General features: G+C 37.2%; 1 protein-coding gene across 4 annotated transcripts in view; it reads right to left on the bottom strand.

The window, feature by feature from the left end:
- The window catches only part of KDM1A (lysine demethylase 1A), a 63,032-nt gene that overhangs the window by 31,357 nt on the left and 12,242 nt on the right, over window positions 1-19,433 (bottom strand). For 2 of the 4 annotated variants that reach the window (XM_043574064.1, XM_043574066.1), the window contains exons 3-4: window positions 7,829-7,888; window positions 2,362-2,495 (exon numbers count right to left, since the gene is read on the bottom strand). In XM_043574064.1, the coding sequence (XP_043429999.1) occupies window positions 2,362-2,495; window positions 7,829-7,888 (194 nt within the window). The remainder of the gene's footprint in view (window positions 1-2,361; window positions 2,496-7,828; window positions 7,889-19,433) is intronic. The other 2 variants (XM_043574067.1, XM_043574068.1) reach the window with 1 other exon arrangement.

Raw genomic sequence — 19,433 nt, 5'->3', positions numbered from 1 at the left:
CTACTTTTCTCGGTGGCCACGGTCAAGGCAAAATGGACTTCCTCACATACACACCAGGCCCAAGCTCCTCACCCTTCAACAGAAGCCGTTTTCCTCTGTCCGTCCTATAAAATAAAGCTCAAGTCATGGTATGTAGTTCAATAATCCTAACGTTGTGGTTTCAAAATTCAGAGGCAAAAGATGTAGTTTAAGATGAGAGAACTGAGGGGCGCCTGGGTGGCTAAGTTGGTTAAACGGCTGACTTCGGCTCAGGTCATGATCCCGCGATCCGTGAGTTCGAGCCCCGTGTCGGGCTCTGTGCTGACAGCCCAGAGCCTGGAGCCTGTTTCAGATTCTGTGTCTCCCTCTCTCTGACCCTCCCCCGTTCATGCTCTGTCTCTCTCTGTCTCAAAAATAAATGAATGTTAAAAAAAAAAAAAAAAAAAAAATTAAAAAAAAAATGAGAGAACTGACACAATTCTCATAAGAGAATGATTTGTGTTCAGTTTTATAGCCAAAGGCCACAACTCTAACCTGGGCCAGTCCTTACTTCCCGAAATCTGGATTTTGGTCACAGAATATAAATCAGAGAAAACAGAAATCACTGTAAACCAACCACTCAAATTCAAGTAAAGAATGAAAACTTTCCTCAGAAGAAACAACAAAAAAAATGACAATCTTATTGAAAAAGCCCATTCAGATCAAACGTTGATATGCTATACACAGAAGCTGATTCTAAGACAAACAAGTGTCGAAATATACAGTATGAATTTTCCATTCACTTTTTTAAAAAAAATCACCGTTTTTTTCCATACACCCCAAATCCCTTTATTCTGTACTACGAGAACCCAGCACAACCCACCAATTACTCTAGCTAAATAACATTTAGCAATCTAAGTTCAGCAGTGGTTTTGCAATCTAATACCCAGTATAAAGAAGTTAGTGGTAGCTAAAAAGCAGATATGCTAAAAATGACATTCCTGAACTATATTCAAAGTAGCTAAAATTACAACATAAATTTCTTTTACTTTATATCACCTTAGAGTATAATGAATATGTGCTGCCCTTTTCTACTCTATGGCTAAAAAATTTCTGATGAATAAAGAACATGAAAGAAAAATTCAGAGAAAAAATGGCTAATAAATGTGAAGAAGTCAGTCTAAGTAATTAAAGACATGGAAAAGAAATGAAATATTTTTAGTCTATTATAGCAGCATAGATTATCATCATTTTGATAACCAAAGCAAGGGCAGAGCAATGGGAGTGCCGACTGACTCAGTCTCTCTGGGAGGCAATTTGACAATATATATCAAAACTGTTCCTATTTTTTGACAAAGTAGTTTTCCTTCTAGGACTCTACCATTAGGAAATAATAACCAGAGATAGACTCAAGAATGTATAAAGCTACTCAGAGCTTAATAAAGCACAAACAGACATTTAAATGCCTAAATTAAAAGTATGACTCAACTGTCAGATGAAATATTATGCAGACATTAAAATCAAGCATTTGGCCTGAGAAGGAGGTTGAACCAGATGACAAGAACAGAGTAAGAGTTTCTTTCATCCTGAGAAGGAAAGACAAAATGATTATTTAAAAAAAAAAAGTTTTGGAGAGCCTGGGTGGCTCAGTTAAGTGTCCAACTTCGACTAGGGTCATGATCTCACAGCTTATGAGCTCAAGACCTGCATCGGGCTCTGTGCTGACAGCTCAGAGCCTGGAGCCTGCTTCAGATTCTGTGTCTCCCCCTCTCTCTGCCCCTCCCCCATTCTCTCTCTCTCTTCCTCAAAAATAACATTAAAAAAAAAAGTCTGGGGCACCTGGCTGGCTCAGTCAGTAGAACACCAGACTCTTGATCTCCGGGTTGTGAGTTCGAGCCCCACATGTGGTGTGGAGTTTATTTAAAATAACAGGGATATCTGGGTGGTTATGTCAGTTGAGCATCCAACTCCTGATTTTGGCTCAGGTCATGATCTCATGATTCGTGGGATCAAGCCCCACATCGGGCTCCATGCTGACAGTACAAAGAGAGCCTTCTTGGGATTCCCTCTCTCCCTCTCAAAATAAACATTTAAAATAAATAAAAAAATTTTTTTAAGTTTAAATAAAGATTCTTTGCATTTATGAGGTTATGAAGAATGAAAAGGATGCAAAGAATGTATGGAAATAGCATTTCAATTTTTTAAAAACAAAAATTAAGTATACTTCTAAAAAACTACCTGAAGAGAAAAAAACAACTAACTTTTAACAATGGTTACCTCTGGATAGTGGTACATGTTTTAGATAATTTTATAATTCTTTCCTCTCTTTTTCCCCATATTCTCCATAAAAGTAATAAGCACTATTAATAATCCAAATGGAAAAAAGCAGACATGGAAACTTACTGTGCGGTTTCTAATGAACAGAAAAACCTTCTGGGTCTGTTGTGGTCCACTGATAATATCTGGAAAACAGGCTGCTTCTTGAGAAGTCATCCGGTCATGAGGAAGTCTACTCTGGAAAGCTGCACCCTCCACACCTAGCAAAGAAAGCAAAGGACTTCTGGGAAACGTGCAAGTAAACACAAAACTAGGGATAACGAGACTGCGTTTTTTTGCCTGAAGAACCCCTGTAAAGCTCTGCCTCATGCACAGACTGATCTTACTTCCTTTAAAAAAAATTTTTTTATTTTGCCCAAAAGCTCAACATCTTTAGAATTTACTCACTTTTTTGAGCTTAACATTCCAAAAATTACAGTTTAGTAATGAGTGACACAATCTACCTTAGAAAACATAACAAAGCCTTGAGCATATTTTCTTCATCCACAACATAACTTTGTAACACTAGAAGATACTCTAATTAAAATTAGCATCACTGATAGTGCACATTAAATCTTAAAACTAAAGAACTAGAATAGAGGAAAATATGTGAACAGAAAAGTAAAAGAAACTAGAGTGAAAACACAACCAAATGCTGTCTTTTAAGATTACAGCAGAGAACACGGAGAGGTCTTTAAGGTTTAATAACCAACAGTAAGGAACGCATATCTCATCAGTGGTACCACCCATTAGTTCCATAAGTCAATACTGGCAAACAGTGAGATCAGTTAGGCAGACTACGATGAAGACACAGAAGAAAGCAAGGAATTTACCTTTCCCAGCAAAAACATTGGGAATGCTTTACTACACACTGCAAGTAAAGTATGCTACTGCGTACTGTATACTACATGTACATATAATGTATACATATCCTCTACACAAGTAAAATTGTATTATTTTGAAATGTATTGTTTTGAAACTCTTCAAATTGGGTATTTTTATATGTAGTTAGTACATCGTAGTAGTTAAGTACATCTTTCTAAGATGTCCTTACAAATATACTTACATGAATTTTACCTCTATCTCTAAGATCACCTTATAAAAGATATACTTAACTACCAGCTCATGGAAATATCAAGACATAATTTAAAGAGTTTCAGAATTCAACACCATTGAAGTGATTATATGCAATCAAATAGGCTCCAGATATCCATATTTAATCATTTAAAGCACATAAAACAAGAAGTTAGAAACACTGATAATGGAAACAAAATTAAAGGAAAGGCACAGTGAGACTAAGAAAATAAAAAGAACAAGGCAGGTAAAGATGTAACTTAGAAAATTATAGCTAAGCTATTAGGGTGTTGTTTCCACAAAGACATTAAACACTACCTAGAAATGGTTAACAAGAGGTCAAGCAAAAATGCCTAATGCTAATATGGACTGCATATTAAGAAACAAAATTCTTGGGAGAGAAGAAAAATTTACCCACTGACAGTAGATAATGAGGACACATGTACTTACATTACTAAACCAACAATTCTCTCATTTAATGAATCTAACTTAAAAACTGTCAGGACAATTAATTATTCCCTAAGGAAAAAAATAATCAGTAAGAGCCATACTACTGAGGGTAGAACATGAAATTAAGGCAAGAAAAAAAAAGGCTGGCTATCAGGGATATAGGTTATTTCAGTAATGTGAAATTTTCTAAAACTATATATAGCTTTGATGTCCCTAGTCACCTACCACCCAATCAAAATAAACAAAAATTAAAACCAAGACCAAAAACATGTCTCATTATAATGGGCATTATCTACACAATAATCCTGAGTACTCAGAACAAATATCTCTTAAAATAGGTTACCTTCATAAGTGTATACGATTAACATGAAAACCAACGAACTCTACAAACCGTACTTCTTCCTCCCCAAAATGGGTAGTTTTCTTTTTTAGCAATACTAATTTCTACATGCTTATTAAGTCATCACTGAACAGTAATCCTACTGCAAAATATTACTGTCAGTCAAAAAACCACATAGGGAAAAACACTAAATTTTATGATACTTGGCTCCTCATTCCAAGTGCTTGTATGTCAAAAATCACTCTAAAATAGTTGGCTAACTTTGAGAATCTTGAGAATATGTAACAATTTAAAAAATTTAGGGGCGCCTAAGTGGCTCAGTTAGTTAAGCATCTGACTTTGGCTCAGGTCACGATCTCGTGGCTCCATGAGTTTGAGCCCTACCTGGGGTTCTGTGCTGACAGCTCAGAGCCTGGAGCCTGCTTCAGATTCTGTGTCTCCCTCTCTCTCTGCCCCTCCCTTACTCGCTTTCTGTCTCTCAAAAATGAATAATTTTTTTTTTAATTTACATAAGTCATGTGGCAGTTTTAGAAGTATCTTTAGGGGTACCTAGGTGGCTTAGTCAGTAAGCGTCCGACTTCAGCTCAGGTCATGATCTCATTGTTCGTGGGATCAAGCCCTGCACTGGGCTCTATGCTGACAGTGTAGAATGTGCTTCAGATCCTCTGTCTCCCCCTCTCTGTGCCCTGCCCCTGCTTGCTCTCTCTCTAAAATAAACAAACATTAAAAAAAAAAAAGTGCCTTTAAATCAAATACCAAATGATTATCAAAAGGAATTAAAGAAGCCAAAAGTTGTGACACTAATATATGTGTGGAGTAATATTCTTCTCCATTTCTCTCTTCTACATAACATCCAAAACACCCAGTTATTCTTAAATACTTTGTCAATTTTTAAAAACAAAAAAGTCTCTACTCTGTAATTATTTTCTTCCTCTTGGTTTTTAGGGATGAAGACTATTATTTCAAGGAAGGAAGACCACTATCAATATAAAAGTGAAAATTGTATAACATAAAATTCTAACCTTTTATCAAAGAATCAAAAAATAGGTTAACTTGGAACCTACGCTGTTCAAAAGCTAAGTAAAGCACTCTTTTAATAGGATATTTCCAAAATGAACTAACAGACCACTCTGGATAATGTAACTCATAAGTATCACCTTTTGAAGGAAAAACCTTAAAGAATACAATTGACTTTAATAATATCCTTATTAAAAAGTACCGGTAGTACATATAATTCAGCCCTAATTTACACTTAGTGTTTGTGTGCTCTTAACAGAATCTGGTATTCCGGAAATTTAGAATGTTTCAAAGATGCTATCCTAATTTTTTTAAAGCTTCAAGGCTGCCTACATATCAATCTTGCCCCTCAGTTCAATTCCTTTCTCTCAATTTCACACAGGAAATTCCAGCATCACCTTTCAAAATGCAGTCATGCTAAAGCAGAAATGCCTTTCTAATGGTCTGACAGGCTCACACTTTCTCTGAAAACATAGTTAAAAGTCATAAAATATTTAAGGGAATATAAAGACCTTTTTGGGTAGATTAGAGAAGCAGAAAGGGGCGGGAGGAAGGTGAGGATATAGACACTCTATTCCATGAAATCATTTCCTCCCTGATTCTGACATATAAGTAGCACCTTGAGTAGAATAAGGTAACAGAGATATAACACTTAAAAGAAAAGAAGGCCTCCATAAAAGTTACTAGCTTTCATTTCTTTTTCACGAGGTAGATAAATTAACTAGATTTCTAGTTGAAGAGGGAAAACAAAAGTCTCACAAGAATCCTCATACAAAAGACTACTTAAATTAGTAAACTCTAGATGTACCATATTCAGTCCTATAATAGTTTAAAAATAAAGAATAGGGGTAGAGGAAAGAAAAAGAGGAGAATCATATAATTTCTTATGCTTTAGATTTTTTGTTTTTAGGGTAAACGCACACTTTAAATGATTCTATGAGGGAGGATATAAGGACTAGTCTATGCATAAGAAAGAAGATCTCTGGGTTCTCTCACTCCTCCAAGTGTTTGTGTATCCTTGGTCATACCATTTAACTGTTTCAAGTCCTCATCCATAAAATGGGTGGCTACAATATCTGTTTGACTGCAGGAAGTTAGAGAAAATGACCTCAAGTTCCCTTAACTTTTAAGATTTACGATGTATACACCAACTTGATGTGGATTTATAAAAGTCAAGATATGATCCTGGTCCCAAGATACTCATGAGGGTCATTTGGCTTTATTTAAAAAAAAAAAAAGAATGTTGATCGCTTACAAGCACATGCTTCTAACTGATCATCTTACAAATGCATGCTTCTGAATATGGCAAAGATCTGAAGAGAGATCTTGAAGGGTTTAGAATAGTCACCACCACTCTTGGAAACACTGTAAAAAAATCATGTTCTACTAAACAGTAAGTCAGAAGCACCACAGTTTTATATGAAAGTCTGTTTTTACTTTCAGCAATACAACATATTATTTACTAAAGCAAAAGAGTAAATTTACTCACGTTAAAACAAAAAGCAACAAGAAAACTCAATTTATTTCTTCAAGATTAAAGCTCTAAAGGCTATCCCTGATCCTCAACAGTTCCATGGAAGATCCAATTGTGCATCATTTAATAAAGAGCATTCTTAAAAGGTTTATCTGCCACAGATACTCTGAATGAGGATTTTAACTCCTCTAAAATAACCATGTACTGATTATCAACCTCCAATCCTTGGGACAGCACTGAAACAAGTCTACCTCTAACATTCTGGATCCCCTAAGTACTAATTGCTGCATTAACAGTGAATTTTGACCCAAGAGAGTAAAATACAAATATTTCCTAGACCTGGTGTACACAAACTGCAAAATACAAATAATTTTAAGGTAGACTTAACAGTTGAAAAGTGACAAACTCCAAAAGTGAAGTAACACCTATTCCAGTTCTATCGTAATGTATATACATGTATCAGTCAGTTTTGAGCATTGAACCACACAAAAACATCCTGGGCAAAGGATGAAATCCAGACATACTACTTTGGATTCCTGGAACAAACTTTAATGGCTCCAGATGGGCCCTATAAATCATTTAACCTTTTACTTTTTCCTACAAGTAAAAATCTCATAGTTTGGTCTGAAAAGAAAGAGCATTTTGAGCAGACTTTTAAAAAAATGACTAATTTTCATGTGACAAAATGTTTACACTACAAAATAATTATGCAATGTTAACTGAAAAAAATGTACCCAATACTATCTAACAACCATTTCTGAAAAGTCCCTTACCTGCATAATTCATCTGACTAGTCCTAGAATGCCTTTCCGTCCTATTTTTTTTTTTTTTTTTTTTTTGGAAGGCTTTTGGCCTATGGCTCCTCTTCTCTGTGTGTTCAGCTATATTTCTTTTTAAAGGTCCCATGATTCTGTTTTGTATGTTTACTGTTACTATAAAAGCTGCTGGGGAGAAAAGTACCTGCCATCTCCTCAAAAACATGAAGAGTGGAGGGCTGAGATCGGCCTGAGGACTTCAAAAGGTTTTGCTTGCCTTTGTTCTGGCTACACTCTCCTATTCTACTACTCTGTCCTGCGAGTTAAATTTCCCCTGTGCTTCTGGCTAAAATGTGGATACCATAGCCAAAAACTCTTGCAAGCATCAATCCCTGACTTGGCGGCTCTTGCTACTAAGTGGCAAGCATCTAATGCCACCCTCACCTGATGCTTGGCCGTCTCCATACCCTCCAGAACTGTCGTCTTGAAGTCCTCCTGCTTGCCCTGTGGAAGGAAAGAGGAGAACTCAGGGACCTTACTCCATAAATTAAGATAATATCTGGACATAAAGGCCTAATAGTTGGCGACTCACAAATTCACCACCAACTAGTAAACCCATATTCAAGAGAGCTCCTTCTTCTCAAATCAGGCCCAGGGAATCACATCATAGTCTTCCAAATTCTGGTCAGAAAATTTCAACTGTACACACTGATTCTTGTTGAAAAGTAGGAGAACAAAGTACATAGTATTTCTAATCACTAAATCCTTCCTGTCAGTCCAGCATGGATTGGGGGAAAAAAGGATTCCAGATGTCTTTTACTACTTGTTGCTATGCTAAGAGTGGTAGGTGTGGCAGGGCTCTAGGGTCTAGAGCTGCAGCAATTCAGCATCTGCTCAATCTCTTTATCTTCACCTTTCTATCCAAAAAGAATATACATAAAATGACAAGACTTACAATTTTATTTATGTATTTTTAAGTAGGCTTCACGCCCAGCATGGAGCCCAAAGTGGGGCCTGAACTCATGACCCTGAGATCAAGACCTGAGCTGAGATCAAGAGTTGGACGCTTGACCAACTGAGCCACTCAGGTGTCCCAAGACTTATAGTTTTAATGAAAAATTCTCCCTTTGACTTCAAAGAACTTTAAAGACTCAGCTCCAAAACAAGTTTCATTTACTAAGCATGCTAGACAGTGCTAGATCTGAATATGCCAGGCCTCCTTAGTAAAACTTTCAACTGTACCACAAGACACCCTGCAGTCATATGCCAAGTCAACTAGATAGACACACACAGTGGGGGGGTAGGGGGAGATATGGTAGGGAGGGGGTCTCCTACCTCAAGCTACACAGTAAGCCTAAGAAATTTTCCTCATTGACTAATATATAGAAAACTTCAAGAAAAGTATCACAGCTTGAAAGTTCAATCAAAGTCAGGATAGATGATCTTCCGGACTCTTCCAAAATCTATCACCAAAACAGATGCTATGATCTTCTTAAGCTTCTGTCTACCTGGTACATTATGGGGAAACTACAGCATGATCTTTGAAAGATATGAAAACACTCTCCAGTGATCTAAAACTGGACAAGCTTCAATAAATAGTTTATTTTAAAAGAATCTCAACAAGAAAGATTGATTATCTACCATTTGAATTAAAGGGGAACAGGAAAGTGAAAATGACATCTCTATCTTCATGTATACCAAAGTGTTTAGATAGGAATGATTCCTGACATTAGAATATGTTGCTAGAAGGTATACGCTCTGCTGTTAAGGTAGAATAGAATCTCATTCTAAAGCTATCTCACTATACTCCTGACAGGCCCTTTAGGTTCTAGAAGGTTATGGTTCTCATACAAGGCACAAGGTATAGGATTTGTTGTTTACAGCCTTTAAAAAAGGGCATATAATTATGAAGAGATGACTCCAGTTACAAAATCCAATCTGCAAACATCTTGAAAATGCAGGCCCTATGTTAAAATTTTTAAAGTCTAAATAAAAAATACTCACTCTTAATTACTTCTAAATTTATTCATAAAAAATCTTTCAGAGTTTTTTTAAAGAAACTCTTCCAAACAGAACCCACTAGATCAAAAGACTGACTCAAGGGGGCGGGCTCAACACAATAAAATAAATACAGTTTCCAAGAAACATTTAAGCATCAGGAACAATATAGCTCCTCTCTCTCAAATTACGTTCCCAGCTTGGCAAAGAATAAAAGCAACAGTCTCTTGTCACAAAGGCATCTCACCATTTCTAAAAATAAATAAAACAAAAACCACTTTCATGCTAGCCATTAAGTCTGAATTATTTTATCCTTCCCATTTCTATCATTTTCCTTCTTCCCCCGCTACATGTCATACAGAATGCTAAATTATTTTAACCTGCAGGTAGCTCTTGACTGTTTTCTGTCAATGGTATTTAATAGAAACAGATTTCTTAAGCCTGACTTATGTGCTCAAAAGGTTAACAAGATTGCTCTTTTATAACAAGGCAGGGAAGTCTTTTTTGTCTTCTGCTTTTGAAAAAAGGAACAAAATTCATATACTGTTAGTTGATAAAAATATATAGGAGTAATATGAAAAATATTCAATACCCTGGGAAGATTTTTTTTAAAGGGATGTCTCTTAACAGCAGAAAGTCAAAAAAGAAACTCCAAAGCATTGCATAAGCAAAGAAATAGAGCAAAACCAAACAGGCGATATAAACATGTAAGAAATTATGAAAAACAAAATAAGTGCTTAACATTAAGTAAAGGAACAATATATCATTTGACTTGATGAAGGTTCAGAAGAGGAGGTTGCTATTTTCTAATCATAACGCAGTCATGAGTATTTGGAGGGTGCCTACTTCTCCAAAGACAGATGATAACAGCATCATCTTTATTAGTGATATTATAGACCAATTCTTCCATCATTTTCTTAAAAACCACACACACACAAATATTTGCAGCTAACTTTCCATCCAGGATTGTCTCTGATTAGAACATATAAAATGCCATATCATTTGCTCTTTGGGTCCTTCTGTCCTAGGACTCTGCTGCAAAAGGACATGGAACAGCAGGCAAGTATAGTTGTTATCTTCCATGAGCTCAAACTCAAAATAGAAAATGAAAATATACAAAAGCAACTTTTTCCTATCACCTTGATTGTGGCACTACTGTGGAGACCTCCTTTTGTTTTCATTCTCACTACACACACACACACACACACACACACACACACACACACACTCAAGTTTAAGGGAGACCCTTAAGACCTGTATTTGTGTATATCTTCTACAAATTGAAGATAAAATCTTTTTGATTTATCTTACATAGCAGCTCTTCGGTTGCCCTCCAATAAACCTTCTACAGACCTGTTAGGTTATTCTTGAAGAACAGTGAAGCATTGTAGTTATAGTCTCGATTCAGATTCCCAAGAGACCATTCTGCCAATATCTTAAAAGGAAATCTAAGATGACTTACAAGTATTTTTTATCTGACAACAAGAAGGGCAGGATCACCGACGTGTTGTTCTCAGGTACATACTGACCAACAGACTCACACTGTGACTATTTAGTTTCTTGTTAATGCTTATTTATTTTTGAGAGACAAAGAATGAGCGGGGAAGGGGCAGAATCCAAAGCAGGCTCCAGGCTCTGAGTGGTCAGCACAGAGCCAGACATGGGGCTCTAACTCACAGAGTGCAAGACCACAACCTGAGCCGAAGTCAGACGCTCAACCCACTGAGCCACCCAGGCACCCCGTGACTATTTAGTTTCTTGAAATCATATTCATGTTGATAACTTTGTACACAATTTGAGAAATTCCTAACTCTTCTGGGAAGCAATAATTTTTAAACAAACAAAAAAAAAAAACACACAACAATTTATTAAAATTTATTTAGGGGCGCCTGGGTGGCGCAGTCGGTTAAGCGTCCGACTTCAGCCAGGTCACGATCTCGCGGTCCGTGAGTTCGAGCCCCGCGTCGGGCTCTGGGCTGATGGCTCAGAGCCTGGAGCCTGTTTCCGATTCTGTGTCTCCCTCTCTCTCTGCCCCTCCCCCGTTCATGCTCTGTCTCTCTCTGTCCCAAAGATAAATAAACGTTGGAAAAAAAAAAAAATTTAAAAAAAAAAAAAATAAAATTTATTTAATCAAAAATTTACCAAATTTACAGAACAAAGTGACTGCCAAGCTCTTGTTTTCAATCAAACCTGACACGTTAGCAGAGGGGGAAAAATCTTTAAAGTTTAAAACATCTTTAAAGACATAAGTTTCGGGGCGCCTGGGTGGCGCAGTCGGTTAAGCGTCCGACTTCAGCCAGGTCACGATCTCGCGGTCCGGGAGTTCGAGCCCCGCGTCAGGCTCTGGGCTGATGGCTCAGAGCCTGGAGCCAGTTTCCGATTCTGTGTCTCCCTCTCTCTCTGCCCCTCCCCCATTCATGCTCTGTCTCTCTCTGTCCCAAAAATAAATAAATGTTGAAAAAAAAAAATTAAAAAAAAAAAGACATAAGTTTCTGCTCTTATTAACACCTCAGTTTATATTTTAATAATTTCACTAATTCAATGTTTACCAAATACCTATCTCAAAACTGCCAAGCACAAATAGAAAGTGGAACAGGTTAAATACTTACTTTCAAAGGGCTTATAATCTACCTGGGGAAAGATAAAAAAAAAATATCCACAAAGAAACTTTTTTAAATTTTATTTTTTTATGTTTGTTTATTTTTCAGAGAGAGAAAGAGAGACAGACAGGCAGACAGAGTGCAAGCAGGGGAGGAGCAGAGAGAGAGACATACACAGACCCCAAAGCAGGCTCCAGGCTCTGAACTGTCAGCGCAGAGCCTGATGCAGGGCTCCAACTCACAAACCATGAGATCATGATCTGAGCCGAAGTCGGACGCTTAACCGACTGAGCCACCCAGGCGCCCCAAGAAACTTTTTTTTAAAAAAAGGGAAACAAGAGGCTAATACAGATGAGGAATCAGGGAAGCTTTTGTCAATAAATCCACAGAGGTCTGGATATACTGGGAGGCAGTCAAACCACCAATATGGTCTAGAACACTTATAAAAGCAAGGAGAAAAGCACAGACATGGTATAGAATGACACAGTACTTACAGAAGTGGGAGAGCAGGATAGGTAAAAGGGGCCACCCTCAGTGACAAAACCTAAACTTGATCTTAATAATGGGGTAACTGTACGACCTGTCACAGAAAACAGCAAAACAAGTGATACTTTAATTAAACTAATCCGGTCACTTTGTACCAGATGGATTACAGGAAAAAAGGTGACCTACACAAAGGAGATCCAATTGAAAGGCCGATTAAGTTAGATATCAAGTGAAATTCACTAGAATAAAAAGATGACAATGAAAGTGGATAGGGCATAACAATAACAAGTCAAAGAAGCTATGCACAGGAAGTTACATGACTTTACAACAGACTTGATAAAACGGATAAGGGACTTTCAAGATGGCTCCAAGCTCTTTTAAGTCAGGAGTAGTAATGCAGTGGACCAAATGCAAAATTTAGGGAAAATTTAGGTAAAATTAAACGGAAATATTTTTTTACTTAATTACTCAGTCTTTAAAGTAATTAAAGACTAGAACTTTAGGACTAAAACTTTAAAGTCTTAAAAAAATTTTTTTTAATGTTTATTTTTGAGAGAAAGACAGAGCACGAGGGGGTGAAGGGAGGGACAGAAAGAGAGGGGACACTTTAAATATTAAAAAACATTTTTTAATGTTTTTATTCATTTTTGAGAGCGAGACAGAGACAGAGTATGAGTGGGGGAGGAACAGAGACAGAGGGAGACACAGAATCTGAAGCAGGCTCCAGGCTCTGAGCTGTCAGCACAGAGCCCAATGCGGGGCTTGAACTCACAAACAGAAAGATCATGACCTGTGCTGAAGTTGGACGCTTAACCAACTGAGCCACCCAGGCGCCCCTAAAAAAAATCTTAAAATAGCATGGGGGTAACAATAGGGTCAGAGAATTTGAAGCAGTTTTAAATGTATGACTAATCTCATAAGGAAAGTCACAGTTTCAAAAAATTTTTTTTAAATAATTGAAAGGTAGCGAGTTATTGGTGACTATAACCACTTCCTGCTGCCTTCCAGTCCTCTCCATAGTGAAAGGTGGCTTTAAAAATAACCTCAAATACACTGCTCTTAATGCATCCCTTTCCTAACTTTTTGACTATGATTCTGGACAGAATAAATGATCTACAGCAGTTCAAAGAAATGCAAAGGCAAGTGAATTGGGTTCCCTGAGATAGATGAAACTGGTCTAAAGGGAAAGCCTCAGGCATTCCTTTGAAGCACATCATAGGCAGTTAACACAGCTAACATTGATCAATACTCTCCAACAAAATTATCCAGAATGAAATCTATGGGTTCCAACTAGAACAGCAATCCTAGTGTTATACTGTCATTAAGGCCCAGAAAGCAGGAAAAGGGTGCTGCTTAAGGTAGGAACCTGCCTAAAATTTTCTCCCTTTACCATTGGAGGAGCAGTAGCACTGCTGATCTACACCTGAAGACTTTTTAACATTGGAGTAGAAGTGAGAAACCTCAGTACCAGAAATCCTATACAAAATAAAAGCCCTATAAGCTAAAAAGGAAAGCAAAGCTTTTAGAAGCCAAAGGAAAGAATGGACTTTTTCATATGCTATTTCCCTCCACATTCCATAGTAGGGATTTTCCTCACCTATTTTGTTGTAAAATCTTGGCTTATAGTTCAGTTTTCAAAATGTTCCAAAGAAAGTTTACAATTTAGATGCTATGTTATGTTGCTCGACTACCAAGCTTAATGTGAATTTGAGTAGTTAACAACAAAGCTTACTTTTCTAGTTATTCACCTGTTTGTTTGTTTTAAGTTTATGTATGTAAGCAATCTCTACGCTCAACGTGGGGCTTGGATTCAGGACTCCAAGATCAAGAGTCACATGCTCTTCTCACCAAGCCAGCCAGGTAGGTATTCCTCACCTATTTCTAAAAAGGCCAATAGTGAATTCTACCCTGGACCTGCTATTAAAAGAACTGTAATAACTTTTCTCAACTGATAACCATGAATTAATTTCAACAAGAGAATACCTTTTTCCTGCTCAAATAAATTTCTCAGAATGCTGGCTATCTTGTATCTTCCCAAACCACAATCAGAGGCTCTTCCCAACCTCAGTATGATTTGCGTCTACACTGCTACAGGGAGATTTGACTTCTTAGGCATTAATTAATCATATGTGTTCTTCTATCTTCACATCAGAAGATGCCAAAAAAAAAAGGAAAAAAACACAACCCTATCTTCAAATGTTTGAGGCCACCGTAATTAGCAAATACTGCAAAATGTTAACATTTGTTAACCCTATTCCTAGTTCAAGTCCGTGTTTAATAAATACAAGATGTTTGTACACAAAAGTGGAATTTATATTTTCTCCTTTGATCTCTCGTATCAAGTCCCATTTTGCAGATGAGAAAATCCTCATAGACAAAGTATCTGTTCTATTATATCATGAGCAGACCAAAAAAGGATGGTAGCAAAAAGAAAGGAAATTATAAAAGTAAAGTTGCTCAGCTAAACAAATTACTAATTTGCCTTAATTAAAAAAAAAAAAAAAAACCTAATCAATCAGTGAAATGAAATCATTAAAAGCAGCTCAATCTGTCAAAGACTGAACCTAAAACTGGTAGCATTTGATTCAGTGGTTTTGGCCAAAAGCAGTTAACAGTTAAGAATCAAGGATCTCAGGGGCGCCTGGGTGGCTCAGTCGGTTAAGCGTCCGACTTCAACTCAGGTCACGATCTCACGGTCTGTGAGTTCGAGCCCTGTGTCGAGCCCTGCGTCGGGCTCTGAGCTGACGGCTCAGAGCCTGGAGCCTGCTTCGGATTCTGTGTCTCCTCTCTCTCTGCCCCTTCCCCGTTCATGCTCTGTCTCTCTCTGTCTCAAAGATAAATAAACGTTAAAAAAAAAATTAAAAAAAAAAAAAGAATCAAGGATCTCAACTGCTTCATAAAAGCCTAGTTCCTTCACATTTCATGTAAAACTTCCAAAATCCAATTTGGGGAAAAACATTTAAAAACAACTTCTGGGGGGGCGCCTGGGTGGCTCAGTCGGTTAAGCGGCCGACTTCGGCCCAGGTCATGATCTCGCGGTCCGTGAGTTCGAGCCCCGCGTCGGGCTCTGTGCTGACCGCTCAGAGCCTGGAGCCTGTTTCACATTCTGTGTCTCCCTCTCTCTGACCCTCCCCCTTCATGCTTTGTCTCTCTCTGTCTCAAAGATAAATAAACGTTAAAAAAAAAATTTAAAAAAAAAAAAAAAAAAAAAAAAAAAAAAAAAAAAAAAAAAAAAAAAATAAAAACAACTTCTGGGTTCTCACCGTACTTTGAATACACTTTTATCATATTGTTTCTTCATTGTAGCCAGTTATTAAATTTGTAACCCTAAAGAGGACTATGAATTCTTTGCAGAAAGACCTAGTCTTCAGCGCTGCACCCTCAGAACCCAGCACCATGCCAGGAACAAAGCACTGTAGTTTTACAATTAACGGTTGTATAATAAAGTCAATGAGGAACTGCCAAGATTGGGGCAATCTTACTTTGCGTAGAAAATGTCTCCACTTTTTCTTTTCTTTTCTTTTCTTTAAATTTCCTGTCCAGGGGCGCCTGGGTGGCTCAGTTGATTGAGAGTCCGAGTCTTAATTTCAGTTCAGGTCATGATCTCAGTTTGGGAGATCGAGCCCCATCCCTGCTTGGGATTCTTTTTCTCTCCCTCTGCCCCTCTCCCCAGCTTGCACTCTCTCTCAAATTAAAAAAATAAATAAATAAAAATAAAGAGTAAGGGAGCCATCTGTCTTCTTTAAGGGGAAAAAAAAAAAAAATTCCCTTCCAGGGCATTGGGCTTAGCTGGTGGAGCAGGTGACTCTCGATTTTGAGGTTGTGAGTTCAAGACTGGTGTAGAGATTGCTTAAAAATAAAATCTTTAAAAAAAATTTTTTTTTCACTTCCACACTATTTTTAAAAATAATTCTCCCAGTAAGCCAAAAATTTAGGAAGACTTACTTTCGTCCCACTCTTTTTCCAAGTTCCTCCAAATTTTTATACTAAAATTTAATATTTCAGGTTCATTTTACCTTTTGTTACAGATTTATGTACACATCTGTATCTCTGCTAGGCTATAAATCATCTGAGAGTGGGGACCATGTATTGCATAGTAAAATATGTAGCTTGGTCCAAATGTTATCTCTCAAAATATAAAAATTTTGAATTAATCTGCGCTTTTTTCTCAGTCCTCCAGTAAATTATTCTGAAGCACAGTTCCAAATCAGAACACTGAAATGATGCTATACAAAAAAGGGGGGGGGGCAAGAAAAGTAATCCTAGGTCTCCTTTCTAAATGTATGCATCATATTTCATATAAGGAGAAATAAAATGATTTCAGGCACTTATTTGACACTAGCAGGCCAAAATGGCAACATAAACAATCCTGTTAGGAATGAATTTCCCAACAACTTCTAGTAGATCTACAAAAGAGGGTCTCCTGCTGGGTATGGGGTTGTAACAGAATTCTGTAATTCTCCCTGTGGAGGTAATCCGAGTCCATTTTCAAGTTACACCTGCTCTCTGATTGCACCTGAAAGTACAACAAGAGAAATCAGAGAGAAAAGCCTGGGATAAGCCACTTGAAAATAATTATGGCATGATAAAATTATTCACCAAACTCTGACCGTAACTAGCCATGCCGCCAAACCCAGGACTTTACTGAATACCTCAGTATGACTGCCTCACAGCACCTAAGAACAAAGAACTATGAAAATATAAGGACTGTTACTTAAGTATTAGGCCACCGTTTATTTTTTTTCCTCTAAAAAAAATTAAAAAAAAAAAATTTTTTTTTTAATGTTTATTTATTTTTGAGACAGAGACAGAGCATGAACGGGGGGAGGGTCAGAGAGAGAGGGAGACACAGAATCTGAAGCAGGCTCCAGGCTCCGAGCTGTCAGCACAGAGCCGGACGCGGGGCTTGAACTCACTGACCGTGAGATCATGACCTGAGCCGAAGTCGGACGCTTAACCGAGTGAGCCACCCAGGCGCCCCCCCAAAATTTTTTTTTAACATTTATTCATTTTTGGAGAGAGAGAGAGAGAGACAGAGGGTGAGCGGGGGAGGGGCAGAGAGAGAGGGAGACACAGAATCCGAAGCAGGCTCCAGGCTCCGAGCTGTCAGCACAGAGCCCGACGCGGGGCTCGAAACCACGAGCCATGAGATCACTACCTGAGACGAAGTTGGACACCCAACCGACTGAGCCACCAGGCGCCCTTTTTTTTCTTTTGAAGTAAGCAAATCCATCTTCAGCTCTTCTCTGGTCAAATTCTATTATTATACTAAGTTGTAAAGGACAGTTCAAAAGATTCTACCTTTTAGATTTTTTGCTATACTGAATAAGCAATTCATAAAATATTTGGTCATCAATCTTTTGTCATAAATATTTTCATTTTAATAGTATTTGTGATCAAACTTCACTGGATTTTAAACTTTTCTACCCATACACATATTCTATATATTTTATATAATTTAGTATTCTTACTAATTTATGTTGCATCTCCTTTCATGTGATTTTGTGAAATATTCTTTCAACCGACAACAGGACTATTACATGAAAAGGGCCCCAAAATTATTAAAACCACAAAATTTTTTGGTCATACCAATCTTTCACATCAATGATTTCTGTACGTTAAACAGCCCACATCTCTTTCAAACACACACCACACACACACCCCCAAAATTACCATGTAAGACAGAAGAGAGGGCAGGTACTTTCTTTTATTTACATTGTTGTAAGAGTTATTATGTGTTCTTAAAAGAATATAAACAAGGAGATAAAGTGATTCTTCCTACAGTCATTCAATAAAATAGATTATAATACAGAGCTGTCATCAATCAGCTAACCATATCTAATAACTATATCTAACAAAATGAACCAATAATTTGACGTAAGCCTTTGAGCTTCATTACAGTATTTGCATACCACTGAGGCTGGAAAACTGGTACACAGACATATGCATGTGCTTTTACATATATATATTAAAAAAAATTTTTTTTAACATTTATTCATTTTTTGATAGACAGAGCATGAGTGGGGGAGGGGCAGAGAGAGAGGGAGACACAGAATCCGAAGGGAGCTCCAGGCTCTGAACTGACAGCACAGAGCCTGACGCGGGGCTCAAACTCATGGACCGTGAGATCATGACCTGAGCTGAAGTCGCTTAACCGACTGAGCCACCCAGGCTCCCCCACATATATGTATTTTTAAACATACTTCTGATATTTCTGTTGAGAAATTCATTAACTTAACATCTTGAGAAAGGCATTTTAATAGCAATTTCAAATTTCATTTTATTGTTTTAAAGCAAGCTTCCATGAAAGTGTTAAGCTTTATACAACTAAGCTATTTCTAACCCAAAATGAAATATATCTTCCCAAACCAGAGTTCCTAAACAGCCATCCAACACAAAATTTAAATTCAGAAACTACTAGTAAGACTTTTCTGAAAATTTTCAACTGCTGAAAGGCAGTGGAGAAAAAAAAATCATGTTTTTGCATTAAAATTAAAAAGCTAAGTGCTAACAAATTAGTTAATATAGTAAAACGTCTTTGAGGAATAATCAAACATACACAGGGTAACAACTGAGCCAAGAAAGGAAAAAAAAAAAAAAAAAATTCACTAACAGAAGGCCACTTTAACAGTGGTATCGAAACCAGTAAAGACCAACTGAGATTTTTACTCTATTTTATAGATGTTCCCATATTATTTGACATTACTAATAACCACACGATTCCAAGGACATTTTCAGGTTCAGTTGGCATGACTTTAAAAAACACCTTTATCTTGATAGATGAGGTACTAGGAAACCAAATAAATCCATCATTTGTTAAAACAAACACATTCAGAAGTGTATAAATGTAAAAATACACAGAAACATTTAGGAAAACTTTAATTTTAAATATAAGCAGCAATACTTAGCATGAAAAATACGTTATTTACTCATGTGACTACCATAGGACTACAGGCCACATTCAG

Source organism: Prionailurus bengalensis, chromosome C1 (assembly GCF_016509475.1).
Source record: "Prionailurus bengalensis isolate Pbe53 chromosome C1, Fcat_Pben_1.1_paternal_pri, whole genome shotgun sequence".
NCBI classification, from domain to species: domain Eukaryota; kingdom Metazoa; phylum Chordata; class Mammalia; order Carnivora; family Felidae; genus Prionailurus; species Prionailurus bengalensis.
Note: the sequence above shows the minus strand (reverse complement) of the source record. Positions and strands in the feature narration are given on the sequence as shown.